The 23,329-nt window shown below is 36.5% G+C and overlaps 1 protein-coding gene across 10 annotated transcripts in view; it reads right to left on the bottom strand.

The window, feature by feature from the left end:
- The window catches only part of PCNX1 (pecanex 1), a 170,760-nt gene that overhangs the window by 16,926 nt on the left and 130,505 nt on the right, over nucleotides 1-23,329 (bottom strand). For all 10 annotated transcript variants that reach the window (XM_070513902.1, XM_070513900.1, XM_070513903.1 and 7 more), the window contains 8 exons: nucleotides 22,815-22,923; nucleotides 21,854-21,983; nucleotides 18,755-18,813; nucleotides 16,798-17,013; nucleotides 10,952-11,205; nucleotides 9,058-9,288; nucleotides 1,963-2,063; nucleotides 1,034-1,184 (listed from right to left, as the gene is read on the bottom strand). In XM_070513902.1, the coding sequence (XP_070370003.1) occupies nucleotides 1,034-1,184; nucleotides 1,963-2,063; nucleotides 9,058-9,288; nucleotides 10,952-11,205; nucleotides 16,798-17,013; nucleotides 18,755-18,813; nucleotides 21,854-21,983; nucleotides 22,815-22,923 (1,251 nt within the window). The remainder of the gene's footprint in view (nucleotides 1-1,033; nucleotides 1,185-1,962; nucleotides 2,064-9,057; nucleotides 9,289-10,951; nucleotides 11,206-16,797; nucleotides 17,014-18,754; nucleotides 18,814-21,853; nucleotides 21,984-22,814; nucleotides 22,924-23,329) is intronic.

The following is a 23,329-nucleotide window of genomic DNA, read 5'->3' as shown; positions in this document are numbered from 1 at the left end:
ACCCTGGGCCATGGCGGTCAGAGCGCCAACTCTTAACCACTAGACCCTCAGGGCTGGCTATATCCTACATAGCAGATACATAATTGGTACCTTTTGAGAAGTGCTGAGGTTTTAAAAACATTTTAATCCGAAGTTATCTTTTTCTTTTAAATTCACTGAATTTTGTCTCAAAACTCTAAAGCTAGTCTGAAGATACACAATTCCATTTGCTCCCAAATGTATATTTTCCCAATTATCCTCAAAAAGTATTACATTTTTCACAGATTTTCAAATAATATATCCCAGTAATGCTCTTAAATGAGACATTAGCTTCACTGCAATACTTTAACCACAGTAAAATCACTTAAAGAATAATTCCTCCTTTATCTGAGGGAAAAAAGATTCAATCAGATTTGAGCACAAGCAGATGCATTATAATGAGTCTTATCACGTGGCCTCTATCATCAGATCTGATAACTACTGTCAAGTGGAATGACGAGAGCCGCCAGTGCCAGTACTTAACTTCAAAATACATTCTTGACAAGACCCAGGGCTTTGGATATGCATTTTTGGGCCTCATTTTAATTTTATTACCCTACTAGGTTATTTAACTAATGCTAAATCTGTCCTAACCATCTATTACTCTAAATAACATGCTAATGAAACTCACAGTTCAGTAACAGCAGCATCTGCAAGCCTGAGATGTTGCTACACTGCACTGGAGTCAGCTAACCTCACCCACAGCAGAGGCGTGAATCACGATCACGGGAAGTCAAAGCAAGTATCACAGAGGCCAAAGACTTTTATTTCTGGCTTGCCACTGCTTACATTTTTCCTCAAGCTCATGCCCAGATCAGTCACTCTCTAATATTAATATTCAAATTTGCTGTTAGAAAAACAGGTTCAGGCTTCTAAGATTTAATCTTGCCACGAATCATGTTTTTCTTTGTTTCAAGTCATAATATTCTCAAAAGTTCCTAAGAAACTAATTTGGAAGTCAAGTGAAGAAGTACCATTAAACACCAGTAAAGCATTAGAAATTTTCTCTTCTTACCTGATGAAGTTTGATAGACATGCGGATTCCGGGGACTACTACTTTCCTTAGCAATTCCATGTCAGCAAAGATCCATTCATCTCGAATTGAAGAAATACGGAAATCTCCCTTAAATAGGGCATGCAATCCATAGAGGAATGACTCTAAATTACTGTTAAGATTGGAAATAAAAGTTTACATACTTTGACAAAGGTCTTCCATTATGCTGATTCCTACATGAGGTTGTGCATCAGAATCACCTAAGAGTATTTTGAGAAAATACCGATTCCAAGAACTAACGTCAGCACCCCGAATCAGAATCACAAGGGACAGAGCCTGTTTGACCTGGCACCCCTGTTTATGAACCACTGTAACGGAGTCCATGAAAATAAACGATAGGCAAAAGTCTATAAGTTAAAAGAAATTAAGGAGGCCTAGTGGGAAACATGTCATAATCACAGAAGAAACTTAAGATATGTGGAATTTCTTAATTCTAATTCATTTGGACGCATATGTCAAGAAATCTAGTTTATATTTAGAGACCCAAAATCTAACATACAACTATAGTAAAAGTATCAACGCTCTGGACAAAAATTGCCAGGAAACATGGAAAAATAAAAAGAGGTGAATTGTTACAAAAACAGATGTATATGGGAGGAGATAAATCAAATATTATGGAGTGATTAGTTTTTAAAATGTCTTAAATCCATTAAATTCTCATTATCAATAGTCGCCCATATGTGTGAATTTTAAAAGCCAGTTCTGTTAACCACTTAGCAGAACTCAATGATGCTCAGCAAAAAGATCTACACAGCACAGCACAGCACAGCACAGAAGAGACCTATGCACAAATTACCATAGAAGGCCTCCACGGAGAATTATTTCAAAGTTTTTAGATGTAGGTTATACAGCTTCCCACAGTCTTCCTGAAACAGAAATGCCTTCCTTACCTGGACATATGGTGGGATGCAGTCCCCAGAGCTCTCCGTCCCAGAACACAGAGTCCATAACAAAGAGTCACCAGGGAGGAATCCTTGTCTACATCCACCGGCTTTAAAAAACGAAGAACAGAGGTCAAAAGGTACAAACTTCCAGTTATAAAATAAGTCAGTCATGGGGATATAACGTACAGCATGGTGACTATAGTTAGTAATACTGTATTACATATTTGAACATTGCTAAGGAGTAGATCTTAAAAGTTCTCATCTCAAGGATAAAATGTATTTTTTTAACTACGTATGGTGATAGATGTTACCTAGCTTTATTGTGGTGATCATTTCACAACAAACACAAATATCGCATCATTATGTTGTACATCTGAAACTAATATAATGTTATATGCCAATTATACTTCAATAAAAAAATAAAAAAGAAAAGCAAAAAACAAAAAATGCTAGTTATCAGAAAAGTATATAAGTATTTAACAAATCAGAAGATATCTATTTAATAAATCAGAGAAAAGAGGAATTATGTACTAGTTGAGTTCCTCATCTCTTCAAGTAAAAGTTCTAATGAAAAGAAACTTAACAAATGAAGTATAAGTGTGCATGAGGAGGTTCTTTGGAATCTTTAAATAAAATCCAACACTTCATAATACTGGAACATACTGAAAAGAACTGGCTGTGTTATAGAGTGCTAGGATCCTAGCTAAACATCTCAAAGCACTTACTGAAATATATCATTACTGATATTGTCCTCTCCTAAAAATACAACATTCTATCTATTAATTAGTTATTTCTGGACTTAACCTGGCAAGCAGGCTATTAGTGACAGCTGTATTAGTCTATCAGTGACCATAATCATAGTAAAGAAAATCAAATTGATATCTGTAGAATATTGCTTCCCCTCAACTTTTTAACTTTTTTAACAACTCCATACCTTGATTCTTGACTATTATATATAGTAATACATAATGATTATGTATACACAACAAAATGGTATACCTTATACAATACTATATGTAGGAATACTATATAAAGGAAATCTTGGTAGCATCTCAATTACCAAGAAACAATCCAGGGCAACAGTTCTCAAAGTACAGTCTTAGGACACAACATCAGCATACCTAGGATATTATTAGAAATGCAAATTCTTGGGCCACTTCAGACCTATGAAATCAAATTCTGGAGCAGGAGGTGGGGGTGGGGAGGTCCAGCAATACACTCCAGGTGATTCTAATGTATGCTAATGTTGAAGAATCATGGATACAGGCTAATAAGGAGCTTAATTATTCTAATGTTGCCAATGGTATACATTTTTGGCTTTATAAACCACTAACTTATAAACAAAAACAGAAGTTGTCTAAGGTACTAACTTAATATTGATTGGTTAATTTAATTACCATTAATTGGGTAATTTAGTTAATTAATAGTAACTGTGTAAGAGATATTCTAGTTGCTTGCCAATTAGTTGTTTCAAAGATATACACAGCTATAGCACATATCCTAGTTTCTGCAGCAGATTCTTTGAACGAATTTTGGGTCCAAGTTACAAAACAGTAGATAAAGAATTTGAGAGCACTTGTTTTAAGAAATAGGAAAGAAAAATAAAAGAGAGAAGCGGTGTGTATAGACTTGAAGTTACATAAACAAAATAATACTAAAGGTATTAAATGGGTGGTAAAATTATGGATGATTTTCTTTCTTTCTTTTTTGTCTCCCTCCCTCCCTGACCTAGTCAACTATTTTTTGCAGAAAATGTACTGCTTTTGTGATAAGAAAAAAAAATTTTTCTTTTAATTGAGTTCAGGCTTCTGCATGCGGCCAGGAGGGAGTAATAAAGACCAGATTTAACCAGGTACCTAAAACAACCAAAGACCTGGACAGAACATATCAAACAATAGTTTTGAGACATTGGACACTAATCCTTGAGAGATGGGGAAAAAATGAGGTAGCCCTGTAAGAGTTTCCAGGCCACAGCACAAGGAAGGGCAACACAGGTGGAACCTAGAGGTCTCCAAGTTGAGGAGATAGCTGGGAGTCTGGGGTGGTCAAGGTGGCTAGAGCTGGCAGGGCAAAGTGCCAAGGAGGAGGCAGCTCCATAGAGAGAGCAAGCTCTGCAGATTTGCAGAGGGTCCCTCTTGAGTCTTCAGCAGATTCACGATCAGCACATGCAGCACGAACCCAAGGCAAAGAAAAGAACCATTGGAAAGGGGCAGAAAGGAACAATGGAAAAATCTCGTGATTGGCTAGAGTACTCAGAAGAGTACTGTCTCAGTAATGGGGAAAAATCAGCCCCAGATGAAAGGCTGCTCTGGTCTCTCCTAAGAAGCCCTAAAAAGCAAGCCCTGAAAAGATCCAACTGTCCTCCAAGAATTTAATTCTATCACAGGACAAAGTTTAAGAAGGTTTACAGGAATACAAAAATACTCAACACTCATCAAGGTAAAATTCATAAGGTCTAGCATACAATCAAACATTGTCAGGCATGCAAAGTAGCAGGAAAATATGACCCATAATTAGAAGAATAATCAACTAATCACCCACTCAATCAAAACTGACCCAGAATTGAACAGATGTTAGAATTAGTCAACAAGCATATTAAAAGAGTCACTTTACCTGTATTCCATAAGTTCAAAAAGAGAGGAAAGGCTGAGCATGCTAAATAGAGACATGGAAGATTTATATAAAAGACACAAATTAAACCTCAAGAGATACAAGAAATGCAGTGTCTGAGATAAAAAAGACACTGGATGCAATTAATGGCATATAAAACAAAGCAGAAGAAAATAAAAGACCTAAAAAATGTAGCAACCCGAAATCATAAGGCTTCTAGAAGAAAATGTAGGCAGTACACTCTTTGACATCAGTATTAAAAGGATCTTTTCAGACACCATGTCTTCTCAGACAAGAGAAACAACAGAAAGAATAAACAAATGGGACTTCCTCAGATTAAAGAGCTTCTTCAAGGCAAAGGAAAACAGGATTGAAACAAAAAAACAACCCACTAACTGGGAAAAAATATTTGCAAGTAATACATCCGACAAAGGCTTAATATCCATAACATATAAAGAACTCACACAACTCAACAACAAAAAAATCAAACAACCGTATCAAAAAATGGACAGGAGACATGAACAGACATTTCTCCAAAGAAGATACATGGATTGCCAACAGGCACATGAAAAGATGTTCATCATCGATGTGCATCAGGGAAATGTAAATCAAAACTACACTAAGATATCACCTTACACCCATTAGAATGACAAAAATAACTAAAACAAATAGTAACAAATGTTGGAGAGGTTGTGGAGAAAAAGGAACCCTCATACACTGCTGGTGGGAATGCAAACTGGTGCAGCCACTATGGAAAACAGTATGGAGATTCCTCAAAAGATGAAAAATAGAACCACCATACAATCCAGCTATCCCACTAATGGGTATCTATCAAAGAGCTTGAAGTCAGCAATTCCAAAAGTCCCACGCATCCCAATGTTCATTGCAGCATTATTTACAACAGCAAAGACGTGGAAGCAACCTAAGTGCCCATCAACAGATGAATGGATAAAGAAGATGTGTATACACACACACACACACACACACACACACACACACACACACACACAATGGAATACTACTCAGCCATAAAAAAGAACAAAATCGTCCCATTTGCAACAACATGGATGGACCTTGAGGGAATTATGTTAAGTGAAATAAGCCAGATAGGGAAGGACAATCTCTGTATGACTCCACTCATATGAGGAATTTAAACATGTGGACAAAGAGAACAGATTAGTGGCTACCAGGGGAAAGGTCGGGTGGGGGGTGGGCACAAAGGGTGAAGGGGTGCACCTACAACACGACTGACAGACAATAATGTACAACTGAAATTTCACAAGATTGTAACCTATCATTAACTCAATAAAAAATAATAATTAAAAAATATAGCAATAAAAACTATGCAAAATTAAACACAGAGACAAAAATGGCTGGAAAAAAAAAGGTAACAGAGCAACAGTGAGCTATAGGACAACATCAGGCAGCCTAATATAAATGTCATTGGAGTCCCCAAAAAAGGGGAGAGAAGAAGACTGAAAAAACATTAAAAAAAATAATGGCTGAAAAACTTCCCAATCGGATAAAAACTATATATCGAGGGATTCAAGAAGCTCAACAAACTCCAAGAACAAGAAACATGAAGAAAACTGCACCAAGGTACATACATCATAATTAAATTGCTTAAAATAATTGATGAAGAGAAAATCTTAAAAGCAGCCAGTGAGAAAACCCCATCATGTTATACATAGTATTTCTACACAGGGGCAAAGATAAGAATGACCAGAGGCTTCTCATCAGAAACAACACAAGCCAGAAGACAGTGTAGCAATTGTTAAAGTACTGAGAGAAAAAAGAATCGGTTCTACTCTGGTAGCTCTGTTACTGTTGGAGAAGGCATGTGTCTTACATTCTCAACTGCATTAGAAATTCTCACAAAGAACTCTTTTTTCCTTTTTTGGGGGGAGGAAGATTAGCCCTGAGCGAACATCTGCTGCCAATCCTCCTCTTTTTGCTGAGGAAGACTGGCCCCGAACTCACATCTCTGCCCATCTTCCTCTACTTTATATGTGGGACGCCTGTCACAGCATGGCTTGCCAAGCGGTGCCAGGTCTGCACCCTGGACCCAAACCGGTGAACCCCAGGCTGCCAAAGCAGAATGTGTGCACTTAACCGCTGCGCCACCGGGCCGGTCCAACAATCCTTGCTAACACTAACAACAATGGTGAAAGAAATGCATTGTCATTTAAGAAACAGAAAGCAAAGTCAAGCTGAGAAGAATGTTTCCAAATCGCATTCAGGTAATTTCAACACGGTTAGTCCAGGGCCACACTTACAAAAATATAATTTCAAGCTGTTCAGAAGACAGGTATAGCTAGCATAAGGGAGATTATTTCCTTCTAGCATACATATAATAAGAGAAGGAGTGAAGAATGATGTTTTATTTCTGTGTAATATGCAAGTTAGAACACTATCTTAGAAGGAGAGTCTCAAGGCAACTTTTTTAACATTGAGGTTGAGGGTACCAGAACTTGGAGTCAGCAAATCTTTCTGGCTAATTAACTTCCCTAGGAAAAGGCTACTCTGGGAACAGGGATTCAGAAAGTAGAATGCATGGTTTTAAGGAGATGGGGATAAGCTTGTTGAACTTAAAAGAAAACTTGTAGCATGAAGGGGAATATATGTACAACTGATAATTTTGTCCTAGAGGGGACTGCAGAGCAGAATATAAGTCTGACTGGCATAGTAATTGGAAAGCTATTGGAAGAGACCAGGAATATCCAAATTTGGAGGTAAACCTTCTGAACATGCGATTTATTAACAATTGGGAGGAGGACTTCCTTGAGCTATGTCTATGACCTCAGCAATAATCTCTAGCAGAAGGGTCCTTAAATTTGAGAAGAATGGAGCCCTGTTCCTGAGTAGGCAGATGGTGAGTTCCTAGCCCAGGTGACCATGGTTAAACCAAAACAAAAGTAAGCAATGTAGTCTAAGCGAGAGAGAGGCTATCAGAATAATATGACCACTCCCACCACCAAAAATAAATCCAAGGATTTGAGAACAGTATACAAAGCATTCTAAGTATATTTCATTTATACAAAAATAAACTGCTTATTAACGTGTTTGGAAGAAAGAAGTTTAGCTTTGAGGTCCTCCATCTCCAGATATTGCCTGCTGGTCCTTTTTCTAAGCCTCTTCCGAGGTTATTTTATTCTATTCTTTATTCTTTCTTTAAAAATATGCTGCTCTGCTTAGTATCTGTTGTGCATCCAGTATAAAAGCTCAAAGGATACTGTTCAGCAAGGAAGTACAAAGATGCTCCCTTTCTTATCGATGAGGTGAAGAGCAAAGAGGTGATATGATGCGGTGCCTTACTCTAAGTAGCTGTAAAGGAAGGACTAAAACAGGTGCTACATCTAAGGACAGTAAGTGTGTACATCCCAGACCATGAGAAAGTCACTAGCTGTCAACGTGGCTCACTATGCTCCACCATACCGAGTAATCCTACACATGGGATGCCGGTGGTTCAACTACATAAGACTCCTGCTTGGAAAGCAATAGCGGTGGTAGGAACCAGCTTTTGGAACCATAGGCCTTGGTATTGTGGTTATGTTACATGGAATCTAACCAGGGGGGCAAGATTGCCACGAGAACCATGAGAGCTAGAAGAAAAGTAGCATTTGGTGAAGTCTATAATACACCTTACCTTTAGGATAAGACAAGTTATCTGAAGTGTGGATTAGAAACCACCTGAATTACAATCACCCAGAGTGACACAGATTTTCAGTCCCCAATCACCCAGTGACACAGATTTTCAGTCCCCAATCACCCAGAGTGACACAGATTTTCAGTCCCCAGCCTAGACCTACAGAATTAGAACCTCTTAGGGGAGGCCCAGGAATCTGCATTTTTACACATTTCCTAGGTCATTTTTTACCATGTTAACACTTGGAAGCCAACAGTCTGTACAGTATGGTAGCCACTGGCCCACATGGGCCAGTAAATTTAAATCAAATATAATTAAATTTAAAATTCAGTTCCTTAGTCATATTGACCATATGTCAAGTGTTCAATAATAGCCACATGTGGTAGACTAGTAACTACCATACTTGAACGGCCCACAATATTTCCACCATGGCACAAAATTCTATTAGACAGCACTGGTCTAGACTGGATTTGGGACAAAGACATTAAATCATCCTTCAGTCTGATGTGTGTATGTGGTGGGATGTAGTCTTTAAGAAGGTGCTACACGTGATCTGTAACCTAATTTGTGTACATGTACGCAAGCGTGGGGCGGATGGGGTGCTATCTGGACAGTGAGATTATGACACTACAAATGAAAAGAATGAGGGAGGCCACTTTCTTTAACCTGTTTTGGCAGAGTTGGTTCATTTGGCCCAACTACAATGAAACAGACAGGTTCTGTTACCCAAATGGTTAGAAAGAGGAAAGTCTGAAAAAATTGACCTTATAATAACAAACAGAAATATTCTTTCCATCTTTGGAAAACTGATTTGAAGAGTTATAAATGAAATAAACAGACTTTACCTTTGCTCTTCGGGAAGAGCAATACTCTATCCAGTTGAGGTAAATCACACAGAAACTCTCCCTGGATATGCCTGCTAGTCGATGGTCATAGTCTTCATCAATGTTTGGATTAAATGTTGGGTCCACATCAACATAATTTCGATCTGCACACAGACGTAGTCCTTCCTGCATTGTCTCATTAGCTAGCCATTCCTCTAGCTTAGAAGAGGTTGTAACATAATAAATGATACCCTAACAAGGGAAAGATAAAATTCAGGCTAAATCACAATTTGAATTAACTACAACTCCTCACTAAATAAATTCCAACTCTTTATACTGGTAGTATGACAAAAAAATATTCTAGCTGGATACTATAAGAACATATTTTAAGAATGCTGTAATAATATACCTCAGGCCTTCCTGGATAAAAAACATTTAATACTTTTAAAATCATAACCATAAATTCAGCAAGGCAACTTCAAAACAATTCTAGTCTATTGATTTTAGAGCTTTGGAACTTAGGATCTTTTAAGAGATGTGAAAACCTTCTATTGTGGTGTATTTATTTTGAGAAATTTCTCATAGGAAGCTACTAAACCATCTTGTGATCCTAGGTCAAATTATAGAAATGTAAAACCCTAATAAAAAAGCAACAGAAATATACATATTTAGAAAATGCCACATGCACATGTAAAAAACATAAAATCAATCTCTTTCGCTTCCTGAGGTTGGATTTAACCAAATATTAAATAGAAGATTCAAGGTTGACCCCAATCAGCACAAATAAGGTGGTACATAGAGGCAATAACGCAAGATATGGAAAATTCAAATATGGGTCATTAAAATTTGACACATACTTTCCTCTTGAAAAGACTGGCTTTGCCTACAAGCCCCTAAATAACCATGCTGTATTTCTGTAAAATTGTTAGCAAAAACAGAATACCTCTGCAGTAAAGAACTAACCTTGCCCAAAGAAAGTCTTGGGTCCTGGGAGGTAACCTCTAATCCCTTGCAAGTCCGGCCTGATAAGAGTCTTCGTTCACCTGGAGGCTTAGAGTCATGACCTCTAGAGGAGCTGGAGACTAAGGCTGGCCATGTGGGTGGTTGGCCGGCCACATCTAAGTGACTGTGCACCAACAAAAACTCTGTACACTGAGGCTCAGGTGACAGTCCTTGGTTGGCAACATTCTCTAAGCATTGTCACACAGAGTTGCTGGGAGAAATAAGCATTGTTTACACAACTCCACCAGCAGAGGACAACTGGAAGCTCATGCCTTGGTCTTTCTGGAGCCTGCCCTACCTGCCTCTTCTCTTGGGCTGATTTTTAACCTGTAACCTTCCACTGTAATAAATCCTAACCAAGAGTATAATGGCTTTGCTGAGTTTTTTGAATCCTAGTAAATTACTGAAGCTGAGGGTGGTCTTGGGGACCTCCTAAATCTTGCAATATTTTTATTCAGTTTGTTGAAAGCAGTGGTTAACACCAAGGGCTCAGGAATCAGACAAGCCTGGGTTTTAAATCCCTAACTCTACTTGCTAGTTAGAGAACTCTGGGCAAGTTAACTTCTAATCTTTAACTTGTTTATTTGTAAAACGGAGATGCAATATTCCTTTAGAGAATTAGGTAAGATACACGTAAATGTATGCGTGCATATGTGCGTGTACATTCCTCAGCACAGTGCCTAAAACATATGAGCTACAAATGGTAGCTGTTAATACTAATGAACAAATGGAATAAGTTCCACAGAAGAAAGAAACAGCAAAACCTTCACAGGTATATTTCACTGACTGTACTGGATACTAGAGAATTTAAATCATGACTTAGAAGCAAAGCACAAGTTAAAAAAATATATGTATGTCTATTCCAAGAAGAGCAGCCGATCATCAGAGGACCTAAGTAGGCACACACCCTTACCTTGACATAGTAAGTGGTGAGCACTTTCCGAAGATCAAAGACTTGAAGCATAGAAGCAGCACTATTGTCAGTGATGCTATAACCCTCCAGAATATACTTGGTGACTACCACTTCCCAAGCTAGCCAGCGCTGGCTAAATGCAGCATTAAATGAAAGTACATGAGGAATATGGCCAGGTTCACAACAGCAAAATCCTTCATCTTCTTCAACACCTTCAGTAATGGCTTCTACTTCTCGCTGTTGACAGTAAGTACCTTAAAAAAAGAGACAGAGAGAGACAATTTACAAAGGGGGAAAAAACATGAAGTGGAAAAACAAATGCTTCAAAAACATAAGGAATTTAGAAAAAAGTTACATTTTATAGCAACTAAAAGTATATGACTGATTTGCCTTAGAATGTGTGTTAAACTGCAGTAAGCTCGAGAAACTAGACATATGTATATTTAGCTCCTACGGAATCACAACGTGTATCAGTGCATCCAAGGTTCTGAGAATTTGTGCAGTAAAGTAACTGCCTTAATTTTGATACATCGATTCCCAAACTTTTCAAATTTGGGTTTACAATTGCATTCCTATCAAACAAACGCCAAATGAGTAAAGGTATATCTCATAAAGGTCTGAGGTAATTCAAAAAAAGGAGAGACGAATGAGAACTAAATCATCCTAGGGCACACAATACAGATAGACATGCAGAACTCAAAAGAATCTGAGCTCTATTTACCAGTATCATGTCCATGCTGCAAGCAGAAATATTATTACATATCGTGCTTATTTGGCTATATAACTTGTAATAGTTCATTATAATTTAATATTAAACACATAATCAAAATTTTTTCTGTTGCCAATTCCAACAATAATTGGATAAGATTACATAATCAGCCTTTGAGGCTTACCTGCTGATAAAGTTTCAATGGGGTATGAGGTCTGATTAGCCTGCACTAGCAAATAATTCTTTGAAGTTACATTCTTTGATACAAAATACTTATCAAACAGGCATTCTCCACATTAGTTTTACTGAAGTAAAAATACAAAATCAGATTAAATATAGAATTAGAACAACAACAATCTAGTGCCAGCAAAATATCATCTATCACATTAAAGTTAATTTTTATTTTGTTCTGTGGTCTTATTTCCATTTAATTTGTAAACTCCTTATATTATGTAAGGACTATAAAGCAATTATACTTAATTTTATAAAGGCACATATTAAAGTTATATTCTAATAAAAATAACTTAAGTGAGACTGCACAATAATTTTTTTCCTTTAAAGAGCTTTTATACACCATCCACGTTTGAAATACACTTCTTTGAGAGGAAAAGATGCCATGAAACCTAGCCCCATCTGGTGATGGAGGTGGTATGAGGAAAGAGAAGGCTGAAGAGGTAGGCTTGGCCAAGCTAATACACTGTATTATTTAGTTATCTAGAACCCTCAACAATTCTATTATTTCATTTTCTAGTTTAATTACATTGGTGAACACTTCCAAAATAATGTTACATAGTGGTGACACGAAAAACCCTGTCCTGAACCTGACATTCACAGGAATGCCTGCTGTGGTTGACCATTACACATGATACTGACTACAGACACACATACACATTTTTTTTTGAATAAGGATGTACATAATTTTATAAAGTATTTTCAAACCAACATTGAAAATGAAATTTAACCAAATTTCTTCTGGCATCTTTTGAGAGAATCATATTATATTGTTTTTCTCCTGGGACCTATTGAAAGAAGATGAATTCTATAATTTGCTCTTTTTTTTTGGTGAGGAAGATTGCCCCTGAGCTAACATCTGTGCCAATCTTCCTCTATTTTGTATGTAAGATGCTGCCATAGCATGGCTTGATGAGTGGTGTTAGGACCGCACCCAGGATCCAATGCTTCGAACTCCGGGCCGCCGAAGCAGAGTGTGTGAACTTAGCCACTGTGCCACTAGGCTAGCCCCTTAATTTGCTTTTCAACACTTAATTTAAAAATGAAAAATGGCTGAATTAGTGAGGGGTACTTAAAAAAAAAGTACTACTGGTTTCTGCTTACTCCGGGTTTTGAGCATTATTATATCTAGAGTCATAAGTGAATCAAAACTATAGTTACTCTTTTAGCCAGTTTAGCCATATTTGACATCAGTATTACACTGGTTTTGTAAAAAGCCTTGAGAAATTTTCCTTCTTTATCCATGTGCTAGAATAGATTAAAGAGGGCAGAAGAATTATGCAATTTCTAGAAGAAACTTCCTGAGCCTGGGTTTTTAAAATTGTGGCATGAAGTTGGGTCTACTGCTCAGGTTTTATGTATTATTAGTTCATTTTATTCATTTTGTCATCTTTCTGGGAAGTCAGTCAAAGGTTTTTCAGTAAAGAAAGTAACGCAATGAGAGCCATAGTTTGTGCAGGTCACTCTGTTAGCAGTACATAGAGAAGATATGTGGCAAGAGGGAATTTGGAGTCTTGACATTTACTCAGGAGAGACAGAATGAGGTCCTCGTTCAGAGGAGTAGAACAAAGTGAACAGAGTAATCGAATTAATGTGGGATGGTCTTACTCTACTGTAAAAACCCCAAGAATATTTTCTACCCCAAAGCACCCTAGTAATACATTTTGCTTAGAAAATGGTCAACAATAAGCACAGAAATTAATATTAATAATTGAAAAAAGAATTTTGAGACTTGGAAAGGGATTCTAGAATATCTATGAGGAACTATTACCAATTGTTTTCTGGATTAGCTAGATCTTTTGGTCACTTCATAGTGAATAAAACTGGTGAAAATAAATACACCTAACAGTTATGAAAACTAGACATGTTAAAATTAATTTGAATAAAAATTGAAAGGAATCCAATCAGCATAAGAATTTTCAACCCATAAATTTTGATTTGGAAATCCGCACCTGGTAGAAGTAACATTTACAAATAAAAAGTTAACATGGTAGAAGTGGTAATCAGAAAATTGTGATAAGACAAAAAACTGACTGATAACCCAAATCTGTGGCATAAAATTTGCATGGAAAAGAAATGAGAATGTCAGTAAAATAAAAATGGAAATAAATATGAAGGGGTTTAACCAAGACCTATAGGAAACTGATCAAGAAATTTATTTTAATTAAATGTCACTTAAAATTTAGGACCTATTAGGAGAGACAGTAAAATCAAAGGAATTAAACTAGCTTAATGGACTATTACCCAGAAAATACATCAAGATGCTCAGCAGATCCAAACATCTGCCTGGGAAAATACTGACACTCTTGATGAATCTTTTGAGGGGTAGGAGGCAGATGGGATAAGGGAAAACACTGAGAAGGAAAGAAAAGAACCAAAGATTACAACATTTGAGCAAGAATACAATCAAACCTCATGAGAAGCCTGGAATGAAGAGAAAGGGGGAAAAACCGCATACTTACATTACCTAATCATTCTACAAAATTAACTAATTATGCATCACATGCTAACTGCTCTGACGGGTGCTGGAGACACCATAATGAATGAAGCAGGTATGATTCCTACCCTTGAGGAGTTTATAATCTACAGTAAAGGTTTAAAAAACAGCCTTGAGCCAAATCCAAGCTAAGAATGGTTTTTATATTTTTAAAGGGTTGTTTAAAAGAAAAATCAAAGAAGACTATGCAACAGAGAATATGCATGGCTCCAAAAGCCTAAATTATTTACTATCTGGCTCTCTACAGAAAAAGTTTGCCAACCCTTGGGCTAGAGAACAAATAAACACAAACAAACATAAAGTTATAACTATGCTAAGTGTCAAGGAGGAAAAATGGCAATATGAGAGAAGCACATGGAACAGGTGGTTAGAGAAGGCTTGTCTTAGAAAGTGACACTTAGGCCAATACTTGAAGATAATTAAGGAATTAGTGGTGGAAGATTGGTGGGGGAAGGGGTATGGGTGGTACTTCCTGGGCAAAGGGAAGGGCAATAAGGAGCCTCAGTAAAGAATTTAGCACAGCTGAGACACTGAAGGAAGGCCACTGTGGCTGGAGTGAGTGAGGAGGATGGTATAAAGTGAGGCTGGAGAAACTGGCAGAGGCTAGATAAGGTGGTGTTGTAGGGCATGTGGAGGAGTTTGAATTCTAGAATTCTATTTTAAATGCAATGGGAAGCCACTGAAAAATTTAAGCATGGAAGGGACATGATTGAATTTGCCTTAAAAAAAGTCACTATGGCTGAGTGAAGAATTATAGGTATCCCTTGCTATCCAAATCTGGCCACGTTCAGATAGTAAGGGGTACTGTGTATCCAAATCGGTTTGAGTTGAGTTTGTTTGGTAAATAATGAGAGTTTGGATGGCAAAGGATTTATGCAAAATTTTATTTGAATCTATCAGTACCAGAGAGTAAAAGTTGGGAGAGTGAGAATTTGGATTGATTTTTGATTTGGAGAATTTGTGATCAATATGGTGGAACAGAAGACGACAAGAAGGATTATCCTCCAATTCATATACATAGAAATGCTAGATAAAATTTTAAGCCTCCCCACATACATTTGTAAAAAAAAAAAAGTTAAAATTAAAAAGCAAAGGTGAAACTTTCAGGGGCCAACAATTTAAAAAGAAGTTCATGTCAAAGCAGTGGCAGGTGTAGTGGGCAAGGGGGGCCAACTCTCGAACGAGTCTAGTTGGATTAGATTTGAACGGCACTGGGTAAGACTGCAGAAGAGATGGAATTAAGGTCCTGGACTCCTGATGGAGATGCAGAAATAGGCCATAAAACAAGAATAGGACACTTTGAAAAAGAGAGAGGATGGATTATAAATATCTTACAAATAAGAAACAAACATCAACAATTTGAGTGTTGCGCAAGTCTTATCTCCAGTGAACACAGTAAATTTAGAGAAGCATTTGCTCCACTAGTAAAGATATTACATAACAAAGGTGCAAGACTTCTGATTTAACACCAGGGTGAAAATAAAGCTATAGGGTATAGGTCTGATCTGATCCTCTAACTAGTTGAATGCTTTCTGATTTCCTATTTCAGGTTAAAAACACACAAGGCACTTCTTAGAATAGATCAACACACAGCTTGGATGCTCTCTCTAAAAACTCTCAAGTCCAAATGTTCCCTAGATTGGAAAGATATGCATGCATAGAACTTCAATTCCTATGAACCAAGTCTCTCTTCATGCTTGCAAGATATTCAACTTACAGCAGTTGGTAACATCAAGTCAATATGTTTCTGAATGCATGATTTTCTTGTAGAAATAGCTTCATTTGTCAGTATATAAAATTGCTGAGGGCTAGTAGGGGAAAAGGAGTAATTGCTTAATGGATGAGGGGTTTTATTTTGTGGTGATGAAAATGCTTTGGAATAGACAGAGGTGGTGGTAGCACAACACTGTCAATGTACTAAAAGCCACCGACTTGTTCACTTTAAAATTGTTAATTTGATGTCACATGAATTTCACCTCAATAAAAAAGAAATTGTTGAGGACAAACGCATGGTGTCTATATGAAAATAACTTGGTCAGCTACTCTCTGCCTCACACAAAAACACAGCATTTACTGCTATCAGCCATCTAACAAATATATGCAGCTGTCACAAAAAGAGACTGACAAGAGAGCAAGCGCAGAACAACAGAAGTTCAACATCGCTAAGAAAACAAGTCAATTATACACTAATGACACTACCTTTATATATACAGCATACCATAAAAATTATTCTTCTCTGAATGTGAAGTTTGGGAAAAAATCTAATAATTACTCTTTAATAACTTTTCTCATTTCACAATTCTAAAGACTAAGGATCTAATTTTATGATAACTTTTGATTTGAAATGTAAATACACAAAACTTAGATGTCACAGGAGTATGTTATAAAAATAAAAAGCGAATGTCTTACCTCTGAATTCAAGTCCCCGCAGCTGGAAAGTGACCAGCCCATTGCCTATCTCTATAAGGTGCACTAATGCATTGAGGTAGTCAGAGGCAAGAATGAAACAGTCGCCCGTACTGTAGTTGCCCCACCGGCCCAGGAGCAAATCACCACAGAGACTGTGTTGTAGGGATCTGGTTAAATGTTCATAAAAGATGGAATTCAGATTGTTGTCATCTGATCCTATAAGAAGGGATCAAAAAAAAGTTAAATTTTACCCTAAGTACCCTTTATATCAACAAACAAGACTGTTAAAAATATTAAAACTAATTTCCAGTTAGGGTTGTATCTGCAGTTTTTTGACAAGGAAACTAACAGTCATACTCTTACAATTTCTATATAAAAATGAAATACAGGGTAATGGGAAAAGTTCAGAATTTGCAGTTAGACGTCACATAACCTCTCTGACTCTCTGGTTCCCGTCCATAAAATGTGGGAATTAGATTAGATGAAAGCTAACGTCTTTTCCACCTCTTGAACAGTCCAGGATCCTTTCTATTTCTGTTCAATGAACCACGTCTTTTAATTAAAACCAAGCAAGAGAAATGAAAAAGATAAGAGAAATTCAACTAGAACAAAAAGATATACCATATACCAGTAAAGGAAGTGGATAAAGCAATACAAGATTTGAACAAACGAGACAGCCCAAAACAAAGAGGAGACAGTCAGTCAAAAAAACACTGTATATTGAGATGGCTAAAGCTAGCTTAATAGAAATAAACTGTATATACAGGCACAGCAGCAAAGGACCTACATAACTTATTAGAGTCATTCTTAAGAAAACAATTAGGATACAACAAAACCCAATAAGTGAAATGATCATCTTTAGCAGCAACCCATCCAAGGCAATAATCTCTAAATGGGTGCCCAAAGCACAGCACTGGAGAGTGGCAAAATATACAATGCTTAATAATTATTTTAAACTCAGCCTAACTAATAATAAAACAAAGAAAGGAGAACTCCAGACTCTAACTTCAATAAAATGGTCACATCTAATGCTCTGTCCGCCCATACAAAAGCATGCATATTAATTCAGAACATGGTCTTTTTGATATGTGGGATGGCATCAACAACATCGTGAGAATTCTAAGCCTCTTACAAGAATATACCAGAGCTGAGATGGTTGTTCTATCTACCAGAACATGATAATGACAGTCAATAATATCAAGTAACTAGTCTTCCTTAAAACAATTTTATTATTATGAATCAATCTGATGACAGCTTCTCAAGTAGACAGAGCATTTGAAGGAATCTGCAAGTCAAATGGATACAAATAGTCCAGTCTATTTGGGGGGTGATATTTCTTCCAGTGAAGTAACACTGTAATTCTGGTTGATGTGTTAAATCTCTTATGGTGGGGGCAGTGAGATTCACCCTCTCTGTGTCAGATTACTATGGGCAGGCCAAAAAAAGGATATTTCCCAAATGACAAAACTAAGAACCAGACTTTAGGTACAGTAACACCACCAAAACGCCACCCACTGAAGCACTATCTTGAGAGACTATTTGGCCTCCCCACGTCATCTCTATATACAATAAACTAAATGAAATGAAATTAATATTTACCTAAGCAGTTGGGGAAGGGGGGAAGCAAACATACTAATAACACATATTGGTCAGACTGCACACTCTTCAACACACCTCACCAGTTTTTACTTTAACTGTGTTCCGTTTTTTAACAGTCTTCTGAGTGGCATTTTTTTATTCCTACCAGCACTCTTAAAATGTATTTTATAAAAGATGACATATAAGTTGTAGATACTTTAATTCACATATTTGTTGCCAAAGAGAAACAAAATAAAACAAAGGATATTTAGTTGTTAAAAAATGAGCATTTGGAACCATAAAGGATCCCCAACAAGTTGGGAGTGAAATATATATAACAAATTCCTTAGACTTGCTTCTTTACTCACAGAGCTATTACCTGGATTTCTATCAAGCTGGGAAGCCAATCTGGTGTTTGAATGATCCACTCGTTTTGTGCTGAAGAGGGCAAAACAAAACATTTTTAGTATCCATTTTTATTTTTTAAAAATGTCTAATAATTAAAAGGGAGAACACTATGCAATATAGATGAAATAAATATTATCACTTTATGAATATCTCTGAGAAAAATCTTTGATTAGCATATTGATAAAACTCCTCAGTAGCATAATTTTAGGGGTAAGGTGTTTAATTTTACTCTCCCACCTCTATCTTACATAAACACAGCAGTTATTTCCTAACTGGTGTTTCACTAAACAGCGTGTAGAAAGACATTAATAAGTCTAATGCCAAAAAAAAAATTATCAGATTGAAAAAATGCATGCTGTATACAGTTCTTAGAAATACACAGCCCATGAAAGATTCTTTGCAAAGGGGAGGTACATCTATTAATGCCCGGTGGTACTGTGCTCTTTAGAACAGTGGTTCCCAAAAAGTGATCTACAGAACCCAGAGCAGGTGACTCAAGATCCTTTCAGGGAGTTTTCCAGATCAAAACTATTTTCATTGCAACAGTGAGCTGTTTGCTTTTTTTCACTATGTTGACAATTGCACTGATGGTGCAAAAGCGATGGTGGGTAAGACTACTGGTGCTTTAACATGAATCAAGGCAATAGCATCAAACCGCACTATTTTTCACTGCCAAACATGTGCAAGAAAAAATAAATAAAAATTCAAGTTTCACTTAAAAATGCCCTTAATGAAGCAATAAAGAACATTAATTTTATTAAATTGCAGCCCCTCAGAACAGGTCTAATATTATGTGTAGCAGAACACCCAGGAAGCACTTCTGTTGCATTCTGAAGTGGGATGGTTGTCTCAAGGGAAAACATCTGTGCAATTGTTTGAAGTGTAAGCTGCGCTAGCTACTTTCTTTCACAGAACACCATTTTTAATGAACGGCTGAGTAAACTATGATTATTCAGACTTGGGCATTAGACAGATAGTTCTCAAAAATGAAGAAAGCGAGCCTGTTATTTCAAGGAAAAGAACTGACAACGATATCTGTTGCCAATAATAATATTCAAGTTTTCAAGCAAAATTTCAAATTATGGAAAACTTCCGTCTACACCACCATGAGCGTGATAGCTTCCCAATACTTTAACACTTTTCTGTTGAGACTGGTGGTGATATGAATGAATACTTTTAAGAAAATATTGTATAATGAAATGTGTCAAAATTTGGAAGATCTACATTACTCAGTGAACCAGTATTTTCCAAATGATTGATAAATGTTATAAGATTGCACAGGTATAGGTATATACATGGGTAAAAGATACATTCAAAGCTTAGGACGTATCAATGGATTTTGATGTAACACCGTTCCAAAATTCTATGGATATGGTGTTAGATTCCACATTGCAACCAATCTTTAGGAAACTACTATTTGTCGACTTTTAGTGAAAGATCAAAGAATATCCACAATTGTCTAAAAAAGCTATTAAAATCTTTCTTTTCCAACTATATGTCTGTGTGAGGCCATATTTTCTTCAATACTTCAACCAAAACATCATAATGCAATAACAAATTCAATGCAGAAGATATGAGAACCAGGCATCTTTTATTAAGCCGGACATTAAAGACATTTATAAAACTATAAAAACAATGACACTCTTCCTACTGATTTTTTTGATGGGATGGGAAATATAGTTATTTTCATTACTAATATGCTATTTCTTACTAAATTTTTTTTGGTGACATGAGAAATATAGTTATTTTCATTACAAAAATGTTATGTTAACATGCAATAAGTTTATTGTTGCTATTTTTAAATTAATAAACATTTAAGATTTTGAGTTTTGATTTCTAATACAGTAAACATTCATAGATAAAATCCATATCAATAAAAACTCTTTGGAGGCTAGAATAATTTTTACAATTGTAAAGGATTTCTAAGACCAGAAAGCTTAAGAACTGCTGCCATACACATTATTTTGGACTAAATTTAACTTGACCCAGAAGAATAAGATATAAATAACACTGAAACTCACCAAAAAGGGAAACACTATAAGTGGTTTTATATCAAAGACCAGAGCAACAAAAGTTTCAAATCCACAAGCTAGTTAAGGTGAGACTACCACTCCACCCATTACAGGTGCCAATGTGTGAAAGCGTACAGAGAAATGCAGTCATGGAGATGGCTGGTAGAATTATACATCAGTACAAGCTCTTTCTGAATCAATATGCTAATACATATTAGAAGCCTTTAAAATATTTACGCTTCATGACACAGTAATTCCCCTTTTAAAAATTCTTTCTTAAATTTAAAAGAAAAATAAATTCGAAGAGATTACATACAAGAATAGTTTCTAGGCATCAGACTAAACAGCTGGCCTAAGGAACTAAGCCTAAGTGGAGAAAACACTATGTACAAAGATGGTCATTAAAAACTTATGCTCATGAAAACCCAAAAATAAGCTATAAAAAATTTAGCTCTAGAAATGGTTATTTCCAAGAAAATTATAACTAATTATGACTTATAATGATGTAACATTGTACAGCATAAAGTTTGAGTATTATTAACATGGAACAATTCTAATATCATTAAAAAAATAAAAACAAGTACATTCATCTAGAACTATGTTTAAAAAATCTTATAAATAGGGGCTGGCCCCGTGGCTGAGTGGTTAAGTTCTCGTGCTCTGCCTAGGAGGCCCAGGGTTTCGCCGGTTCCGATCCTGGGAGCGGACATGGTATGGCTCATCAAGCCATACTGAGGTGGCACCTTGCATGCCACAACTAGAAGCACCTACAACTAAAATACACAGCTACGTACCGGGGGGCTTTGGGGAGAAAAAGGAAAAATAAAACCCTAAAAAAAAAAAAATCTTATAAATAGAAAAAAAGGTAGAGAAAATAAAGAATTATTCTCTGACTCTCTAACTTTATATCATTTTGAAACTTTAAGAGTATTTATAAAATCTCAGCAAAATACTTCAACACAAAAAATCATTAACCATGAATTACTTATAATAATACTGTCAATAGTTTTCCTTGTAAAAAAGGTAAAAATTGGCTTTCAAATTTTAATTTTACTCACTTATAGTCTCTCTCCCAGAATTTCACAGGTCGAACATATGAAGTGATGAATATTGCACTTCCCAGAAAGGGGTTTAGCGGAGTAGAAAAGAAGGCCGACACAGCAGCCTGAACAAATAACATGGCTGAATCTAAGGGAAAATTGGTTAAGGACCTTAACATTCATCCAAGTGCGTGCACACACACACACACACACACACTCATCCAAGCGTGTGTGCACACACACACACACATCTGAGCATGTGCTCACACACACCAAGACATCTCAGAAACACACTGCCATGACAGCAATTAGAAAAATGAGGTTCATCAGGGATTACAGAAAGGGTGTCAGTGAACAGTCTAAGGGGGTAAAAGTGAAAGACACAGCCAGGCAAGTACAGCCTGGCATGATGCTTTGAAGGGAGCCAAATAAATATTTGCTAACATGTATTTGGTGAAAGTCCATATATCACTCTTGGGTAGAGATGCTTGGGTTTAACTTTCCAGAAGATAAAACTAAAATGTACAGATACAAAAAGTTTGCATTTCAACATTTATGCATTCCTAACCTGTATTTTTATTTAGAAAGTACTTTTAACAAATGATGAGAAGAGAAAATTTTGGATATAAAGTTTAGTTACAATCATGTTTATGAAAAATGGTTTTTATATTCATTAAAAATATATCTGAATATTTTGTATTTAGAAAATTCATGGACTTTAATATTCTCTATGTAAACATAAAATTTTAAATAGGCATTACTTACTTATAAAACCTTAATCCTTCTCTCATGTTCAGAGGACCTGCAGGCCGCAGATGTTAACACAAATTAAACAATCAAAATCAGTATAGGTGTAGACCCAAAGGACTGCGAATTTCTGATAATTTATCACACGGCAACCTATACTCTATGCCTGCAAACCAACCCTCTCATCAAGGATACCACTGCCTTTCTCATAAAACTTATCTTGGAAGGATACGGGGCACGGCAAAGGGCTGAGCGAAGGCGTGGAAAGCAGAGCCCCACGTGATCTGCCAGGGGGCGACGTAGGTGTACACGAACCGCAGTTTGTGCAGGAGCTCCCAGAGCTGCAGGAGGGAAGGGACAGTCAGCAAAACAGCCCTAAGAGGGAAACGGCTTGACATTGTCTGCCACGGGCCTAAAAGGAAAGATGTATCAACTGCCCAAACACTGCATATCTTTTTAAGTAAAGACAGTTAGCTAATCTCTGGATTTGCGTTTCTCTCAAAAATTCTATGCCCTCTATTGGCTATTTTACTACTACTACAAGCAAAACAAAGAAAGGCAGAAAATCTAGACGTCTGCAAAGCTTAAGTAATACACATATATCTTTATTCTAAGACACAGTTTCCTCAAATTTTACTTTAGAAACTACATTTTAAATGCAACGTCAAAAGGAATTTGAAAGCAGCCAGGCAGGGGATAAAGTTGTAATACAGTTGTCACCGCCTAAAAATTTAGAAGTGTGTTAGG

Source organism: Equus asinus, chromosome 7 (genome assembly GCF_041296235.1).
Source record: "Equus asinus isolate D_3611 breed Donkey chromosome 7, EquAss-T2T_v2, whole genome shotgun sequence".
In the NCBI taxonomy this organism is placed as follows: domain Eukaryota; kingdom Metazoa; phylum Chordata; class Mammalia; order Perissodactyla; family Equidae; genus Equus; species Equus asinus.
Note: the sequence above shows the minus strand (reverse complement) of the source record. Positions and strands in the feature narration are given on the sequence as shown.